Source organism: Mandrillus leucophaeus, unplaced genomic scaffold (assembly GCF_000951045.1).
Source record: "Mandrillus leucophaeus isolate KB7577 unplaced genomic scaffold, Mleu.le_1.0 Scaffold313, whole genome shotgun sequence".
Classification (NCBI taxonomy): domain Eukaryota; kingdom Metazoa; phylum Chordata; class Mammalia; order Primates; family Cercopithecidae; genus Mandrillus; species Mandrillus leucophaeus.
In genome coordinates this window covers 308,539-316,922 of record NW_012103288.1, presented here as the reverse complement: position 1 = coordinate 316,922, position 8,384 = coordinate 308,539, and the positions used below count along the sequence as shown (strand labels likewise).

At 46.0% G+C, this 8,384-nt stretch overlaps 1 protein-coding gene across 6 annotated transcripts; it reads right to left on the bottom strand.

The window, feature by feature from the left end:
* Positions 1-3,390: 3,390 nt before the first annotated feature.
* Positions 3,391-7,961, bottom strand: LOC105544902 (tubulin alpha-1B chain-like). 6 transcript variants are annotated; one of them, XM_011987599.1, is made up of 5 exons: positions 7,597-7,700; positions 5,374-5,394; positions 5,172-5,304; positions 4,905-5,053; positions 3,391-4,586 (listed from the first exon to the last, which is right to left on the bottom strand). In XM_011987599.1, exons 1-5 carry the CDS (start codon positions 7,597-7,599, stop codon positions 3,606-3,608), a joined length of 1,287 nt encoding a protein of 428 aa, XP_011842989.1. In that variant the 5' UTR covers positions 7,600-7,700; the 3' UTR covers positions 3,391-3,605. The 6 variants fall into 6 exon arrangements, with proteins under 6 accessions (XP_011842989.1, XP_011842987.1, XP_011842990.1 ...); XM_011987597.1 differs by having other exon boundaries at positions 5,172-5,394; positions 7,038-7,961; XM_011987600.1 differs by having other exon boundaries at positions 5,172-5,394; positions 7,509-7,945.
* Positions 7,962-8,384: the final 423 nt, after the last annotated feature.

Here is an 8,384-nt window from a genome sequence, read left to right as displayed (position 1 = left end):
TTTGAGATGGAGTCTTGCTCTGTCACCCAGGCTGGAGTGCAGTGGCGCGATCTTGGCTCATTGCAGCCTCTGCCTCCGGAGTTCAAGTGATTCTCCTGCCTCAGCCTCCGAAGTCCTGGGACTTCAGACACTCGCCACCACACCCGGCTTATTTATTTATTTATTTATTTATTTATTCATTTATTTTAGTAGAGACAGGGTTTCACCATATTGGCCAGGCTGGTCTCAAACTCCTGACCTTGTGATCCCCCCACCTTGGCCTCCCAAAGTGCTGGGATTACAGGCATGAGCCACCACGCCTGGCTTAACAATATTTTTTAGAATCAGTCGTCAGTGTCTCACTATGTTGCCCAGTCTGGAGTGCAGTAGCTATTCACAGGCACAATTAAAGCACATTACAGCCTCAAAATCCTGGTCTTAAGTGGGACTCAAGCAATCCTCCTGCTGGAGTAGCTGATAATACAGTCTGGCACCATCACACCTGGCAGCATTTTAGCAATTTTTTTTTTTTAATTGAGACAGAGTCTCCCTGTGTCACCCAGGCTGGAGTGTAGTGGCATGATCTCGGCTCATTACAAGCTCTGCCTCCCGGGTTCACGCCATTCTCCTGCCTCAGCCTCCCCAGTAGCTGGGACTACAGGCGCCCCCCACCACACACAGCTAATTTTTTTGTATTTTTAGTAGAGAAGGGGTTTCACCATGTTAGCCAGGATGATCTCGATCTCCTGACCTCATGATCCGCCTGCCTCGGCCTCCCAGAGTGCTGGGATTACAGGCGTGAGCCACCGCGCCCGGCCCATTTTAGCAATTTTTAAGTGTATAATTCAGTAGCAGCATAAAGTACATTTGGATTGTTGTGCAAGCGTCACTATTAGCTATCTCCAGAACTTTTTCATTATCCCAAATTAAAACTCTGTAACCATTAAACAATTATTATCTGCTGGGCTTGGTGGCTCATGCCTGTAATCTCAGCACTTTGGGAGGCCAAGGTGGGCAGATCGCCTGCGGTCAGGAGTTTGAGACCAGCCTGGGCAACATAGCAAAACCTCTCTCTAGTAAAGATACAAACATTAGCTAGGCGTGGTGGCAGGCGCCTGTAATCCCAGCTACTCTGGAGGCTGAGGCAGGAGAATTGCTTGAACCCAGGAGATGAAGTTTGCAGTAAGCCGAGCTCATGCCACTGCACTCCAGCCTGGGTGACAGTGCAGGACTCCATCTTAAACAACAGCAACAACAAACCATAACTCTTTATTACCTCCTTCCTCCTTGCCTCTGGTAATCACTATTCTGCTTTTTGTCTATGAATTCGACTCATCTAGGTATGTCATATAAGTGGAATCATACAATATTTATCCTTTTGTTTCTGACATTTCATTTAGCATAATGTTTTCAAGGTTCATTTATGTTGTATATGTGTCAGGATTTAATTCTTTTTAAAAGCTGAACAATATTCCATTGTAAATATACACCATATTTGGTTTATTCATTTGTCCATTGATAGGGCTGTTTCTACATTTTGGCTACTGTGAATAATGCTACTATGAACATGGGTGTACAAATATTTATTTGAGTCTCTGCTTTCAGTTCTTTGGGGTATATATGTAGAAGTGGAATTGCTGGATCATATGGTCATTCTATGTTTTATTTTTTGAGGAACTACCATACTGTTTTTCTTTGGAGGGGAAGACAAAGTTTCAATATTTTGCCCAGGCTGGGCTTGAACTCTTGATCCTCCTGCCTCAACTCTGTGAGTAGCTAAGACCACAGTGACATGCCACCATACTCCTTATTTTGTGTTTTTGTTTTTTTAATTTTTTCTTTGAATTGAGACGGGGTCTCCCTATGTTGCCCAGGCTGGTCTTGAACTACTGAGCTCAGGGGATCTGTCCGCTTCAGCCTCCCAAAGTGCTGGGATTATAGGTGTGAGCCACCTTGCCTGGTGCATATATTTCCTTTTTCTTTTTTCTTTCTTTCTTTCTTTTTTTTTTTTTTGAGGCAGAGTCTTGCTCTGTCACCCAGGCTGGAGTGCAGTGGCGCGATCTCGGCTCACTGCAAGCTCCGCCTCCCGGGTTCACGCCATTCTCCTGCCTCAGCCTCCTGAGTAGCTGGGACTACAGGCGCTCACCACCTTGCTCTGCTAATTTGTATTTTTAGTAGAGACAGGGTTTCACAGTGTTAGCCAGGATGGTCCCGATCTCCTGACCTCATGATCCGCCCGCCTCGGCCTCCCAAAGTGCTGGGATTACAGGCATGAGCCACGGTGCCCTGTCCAGTCTCAGGTATTTCTTCATAGCAACATGAAAATGAACTAATACATATCCCAGAACCAGAAAATGTGAGAGTAGGAAAACAATTTACTGTCCTTGGGAACAGATAGACTTTTGGTCAGTCGGACTAGAGCAGAGCTCTATTGTTGGACAAATCCTAAGTTCAAAACATTTTATGTGTTGGCACTGATGCATGCAATTGCACTATTAGTGTTTTATTATTTGAAGTTATTGGCCCATATTAACTTGGAGAATTAACTTTCAGATATTTAATTAACACATTAGAGTGAATAAATGTATCAGGCTTTTCCAACAAGACATTCAGCCTAAAATAGGTTTGGAAAGAAGGTAAAGAACTAAGTCTAGCATAGGGCTGCTTGCTTGGAGAGTAGATTTGTTTTGGAAACCCTGGGCAGAGGAGGCATAATGGCAGTAGACACATACCAAGGAGCAGAGGGCACAAGAAAAGGTGATGCATTTGGAATATTCACCATTTTATGTTAGTTACATAAGATCCAGCAGCCAACCAGATTTTGGTTATGTGTTACCAACTTTCAACTCTAAAAAGTACTGGCAGTTTAAATAACTTTATTATAATAATGAGGTAAAAACTTAAGAATAGTATGAGCCGGGAACAGTGGTTCACACCTGTAATCCCAGCACTTTGGGAGGCCGAGGCGAGCAGATCACTGGAAGTCAGGAGTTTGAGACCAGCCTGACCATCATGGTGAAATCCAGTCTCCACTAAAAATACAAAAATTAGATGTGGTGGTGGATGCCTATAATCCCAGCTACTTGGGAGGCTGAGGCAGGAGAAGCTCTTGAACCCAGGAGATGGAGGTTGCAGTGAGCCCAGATCACACCACTGCACTCCAGCCTGGGCAACAGAGCAAGACTCCATCTCACAAAAAAAAAAAAAAAAAAAAAAGTACGTGATGCTCTGTGATGGTAATCTTTAGATATATATTTTATGTTTCACAAATAAAAGTTTTAAATTACTAAGATACTTTAAAACACAAACGTCACGTCATAGGATATGTATAAACCACAGGCAACACTTATTCTTTATTCTCAATGCACTAAATAAAATTTCAGACACCCAGATAGAAAACACAGGACTGAATTCATTTAAGACAGGGAATACTTTATTCAAAACCCATCACAGAAATGGACAGCTTGGGTCTGTAACAAAGCATTCATGTTTTAGAGCATAGGTCAGTAATTGTATATAAGAGCATACACTGCTACATACAAATTAACTGAGCAGACCACAACTTTTCAACGTTTAAAACAGAATAAGCTTCCCTGTAAAAGCAGCACCTTTGTGACATTTTAACTTTAGTATTCCTCTCCTTCTTCCTCACCCTCTCCTTCAACAGAATCCACACCAACCTCCTCATAATCCTTCTCAAGGGCAGCCATGTCTTCACGGGCCTCTGAAAACTCGCCTTCCTCCATCCCCTCACCCACATACCAGTGAACAAAGGCACGCTTGGCATACATCAGGTCAAACTTGTGGTCCAGGCGAGCCCAGGCCTCAGCAATGGCTGTGGTGTTGCTCAGCATGCACACAGCTCTCTGAACCTTGGCCAGGTCTCCACCAGGCACCACAGTGGGAGGCTGGTAGTTGATGCCAACCTTGAAGCCAGTGGGGCACCAATCCACAAACTGGATGGTACGCTTGGTCTTGATGGTGGCAATGGCAGCATTGACATCTTTGGGAACCACATCACCACGGTACAACAGGCAGCAAGCCATGTATTTACCATGGCGAGGGTCACATTTCACCATCTGGTTGGCTGGCTCAAAGCAAGCATTGGTGATCTCTGCTACAGAAAGCTGTTCATGGTAGGCTTTCTCAGCAGAGATGACAGGGGCGTATGTGGCCAGAGGGAAGTGGATGCGGGGGTAGGGCACCAGGTTGGTCTGGAATTCTGTCAGGTCAACATTCAGGGCTCCATCAAATCTCAGGGAAGCAGTGATGGAGGACACAATTTGGCTTATTAGGCTGTTCAGGTTAGTGTAGGTTGGGCGCTCAATATCGAGGTTTCTACGACAGATGTCATAGATGGCCTCATTGTCTACCATGAAGGCACAATCAGAGTGCTCCAGGGTGGTGTGGGTGGTGAGGATGGAGTTGTAGGGCTCAACTACAGCTGTGGAAACCTGGGGCGCTGGGTAAATGGAGAACTCCAGCTTGGACTTCTTGCCATAATCAACTGAGAGACGTTCCATGAGCAGGGAGGTGAACCCAGAACCAGTTCCCCCACCAAAGCTGTGGAAAACCAAGAAGCCCTGAAGACCGGTGCACTGGTCAGCCTATTACAAAAGAGAGAAACAGAGGAAAGGTTAAGTTTTTGTTCTTTGTAGTACAATCATAGGAAATATATTTTCACTTTTCATACATCTCCCAGGATTTAGATCTTATTTTGACAAATGCTTTTTAAAAAATTCTCATTAACATTTACAAAATGATACCACATAGTTCATTTTAACTGATAAAAACCCCACAAAAACGACTAATTCCACTCTTTATTAAAGTAACAGTTCAATTCTGTGTTTGAAAAAAAAAAAAGCAGTATTTCAAATGTGTTCTTTAGGCTCATTAATTTACTTTATTCTTGAAAAGAAACATACCAGCTTACGAATTCGGTCCAACACAAGGTCAATGATCTCCTTGCCAATGGTGTAGTGCCCTCGGGCATAGTTATTGGCAGCATCTTCCTTGCCTGTGATGAGCTGCTCAGGGTGGAAGAGCTGGCGGTAGGTGCCAGTGCGAACTTCATCTGGAGAAGGAGGGAGAGAAGGATGGAGGGAGTGGGTAAGTGACCAGCGGAGCCCCCCAGGATAGACCTCCTGTCCCAGCATCCTGGGATCTCACTTGGGTTACTGAGGTCAACTCACCAATGACCGTGGGTTCCAAGTCTACAAACACGGCCCGGGGCACATGCTTGCCAGCGCCAGTCTCACTGAAGAAGGTGTTGAAGGAATCATCTCCTCCCCCAATGGTCTTGTCACTTGGCATCTGACCATCGGGCTGGATGCCATGTTCCAGGCAGTAGAGCTCCCAGCAGGCATTGCCAATCTGGACACCAGCCTGGCCAACATGGATGGAGATGCACTCACGCTGTGGGAAGGAAAAGTGAAAAAATTGTAAAATTAAGGCGTATTAGCATTTCAAACTTTTAGTAAACTTTAAAAAATATTTCTAATAATATACAGATATTTTTCAAAATTATTTGAGGTCATATCCCTAGCACGATACAAAGATTAAGGAAAATGACCTGCTGCAAATGCTGCATATGGGTGTGGTCTGAATAATGATGTCGCCTTGGCCCTGTTCAGCACATGGTACCAGCCCATTGTGCCTACTACCATGCTTGAATAGAAGACTTTTCATATTTAAAAAGTATTCAGTATTCAAAGCACAAATTTTGTAAAATGAAGTAAATTCAATTATGACATAATTGGGATTAATTTTACTGCTTTCTTCCCTTTTAAATAAAGATGAAAGTTTCTTCTGAATAGGACTGACTTGATATTATAACATGGACATCTGTACTGCAGCTGAGGCAAGAAGCCACACCCTTCTGCAGTCTGTCTGCAGAATCCATCAATACAAGGGGTTTAGACAAGGTCTGCTTCTGCCTTCTGCATTGCTGCATTGCTGTATTTGCTGTGCCTGGTGCTAGCCTGTACTGTCTGCTACATTATTTAACAGAGCAAGCTCTATTTCCAGCAACTGCCTACATGATCTCATTGTGCTGTTTTGCCAGTTTTCCTCCTCTGACCCCGCCCGGGACCATGTGCCTGAATTGAAATGAATTAATGAAGATGCACTAGAACAAAAGACAACGGGATGCGGAGTATAATTCTTCTTTGTCTGTAGCAATTTCATTCCTTTTTTTTAAAAAAAAGGTTTTTCCAGATCTTCTCCACTGTAAAAGCTGAAAAATTATCCGTATCTTAAAACACACACACACACACACACACACACACACACACACACACACAGGTTCCTAAGTTAGAAACAAGCATCACATGAAAAGGTACCAAACAAAGAATAAAAGCCCAGTGGAACGATAGTGAAATATTTATTTAAAACAACAAAATAGTATTTTAATCCTGAGATTCTCTACCCACCACATAATATTCATATTCTTTGCATCCAATAGAGGTTTTCTTCTCTGTGGTCTTTAGGGCTACCACTTTCATTGTCTATTCGCTGATGTGGTGGGGGCGGGGCGGAGGGGGGCGGCGGGGAAGGGCGTTTCCCTGGTCCTGACCATCAGGGTACCCTGGGGCTCACAAAGTGGGCTTTCTCCCTCGCTGAACGAGCAGCGCGCGCGCGCGCGCACACACACACACACACACACACACGACCATCAGGGTACCCTGGGGCTCACAAAGTAGGCTTTCTCCCTCGCTGAACGAGCAGCACGCGCGCACACACACACACACACACACACATTTCAGTCGGTCAGGGCAGGGCGTCCCCAGACCAGACATTAAAGAGTTTGTCAAGTGAATTGTGATTTTGCTCAAGAGAAAAAAAAAAAAGGTCATCTTAATTATAATAGCGAAGAAAACCCTTTTGGAGCCTACAGTTCCGCAATGATGAAAAGTTTTTTTTAAGTCAGCTCCTGACAGAGGAGGTTCCGTGAGGGGGAACCCCGCCCAGTGGCTCCAACGCCATAGAAGCCAGAAACAAACAACCCCGCCCCTGCGCCGCCCTGACACCCGCTGCTGGGGGCTCCAGTAGAAACTCACCATGTTTCCCCGGGAATGTGTGGTTATCTTTCCAAAACGCCAACGACCGCGAGGGGTCTTCCCACGCTAACCCCAGGCTGCGCTTTGTTCCCGTTCCCCCTCCCACATCCCCCAGTTCGCCCAACGCCCCCGCTCTTTTTGGGTGCCTCCTCCTCTCCCAGTCCCCAGAGAACGAGGCGAGACAGAAAGGGGCCCCTCGGCGTCTGCGAAACCGTGCGCACAGACACTGGACCCAGCCGGGACGCCCGAGACCCCTCGGTCGCGGCAGACGGGCTGCCCGCGACCCCGAAAGGCTGTCGGACAACACAGGCGCCCAGGCGCCGCCTTTGTTCCTCCCCAGCGCTCTGCAGCGCCCTGGGCGCAGTCCTGGCCGGGTTCCTGCACCCGCACTGCGGCGGCGGCGGAGCTGGAGGATTTGGGGTAAAGCTAAACCTCACAAAACACACCGCCACCCTCGCCCAGAGAGCTTACGAAAGAAAAGAGCTTAAAGATTTTCCAAGTAGAGCCTGGGGGCGCTGACTCCACCCAACGGCCACAAAGAGCCAAAGCCGATTCTCACCATGGTTGCTGCTTCGCGACTGCCGAGCAGATGGCGGAGACGAGGAGGAGAAGGTTGTTGCTTCTTACAGCGCGACTCTTAGGCGGTCGATGTAAGAGAACCTGCGGCACATGGGCGGATGCGGCTCCATATATACAACTCGGTCACCATGGGGATGGGCCGGGGCCTGTTCCTGTTGGTCCAGACCCCCAATCTGCCCAGAGAAGCCAGGACAGGAGACTGGTGATTGGTGCAAACGACGTGGGATGAGGTAATCTCTCCCCCACCCCTTTTTCTCTAGCATCCGTAGACTGTTTGCATCCTTTAGACAAAGAGACCGTGCAGAAGCATTCTGCCGAGCATCCATTATGGGGTGGGGTCGGGGAGGGGCGGAAGAAGAAAGGGGACTGGGGTTGGAAGACTTTATGTTGCTTAAACCTCAAAATGCAGTTAAAATTATCTATGTGAGGTTTTTTCCCCCTACCCTTAATAACAGATTTATGTTCAGATTAAATATTTAAAGGAAAATTACTGCCAGCCCTTCCCTCGCAGTATATTAAACTCGACTACATTTTGTTAGGGTTCAATATCTCTAATTGCTTTAAAAATAAAGTGGGAGAGAAAATGGGCGTAATGCTCAAAACGGTCTGGGTAATTGTGATTTTTTTTAATTTAAAAAAAAGATTTAGTCATACAGTCATTCAAAATGGTTTCTCAGGTTCAACTAACTTATTTTCAGAGCTTCTTTTGCAGGCACACGCACACCCGAATAGCTAAATAAAACTGGAAGATGGAAATAATAACCATAC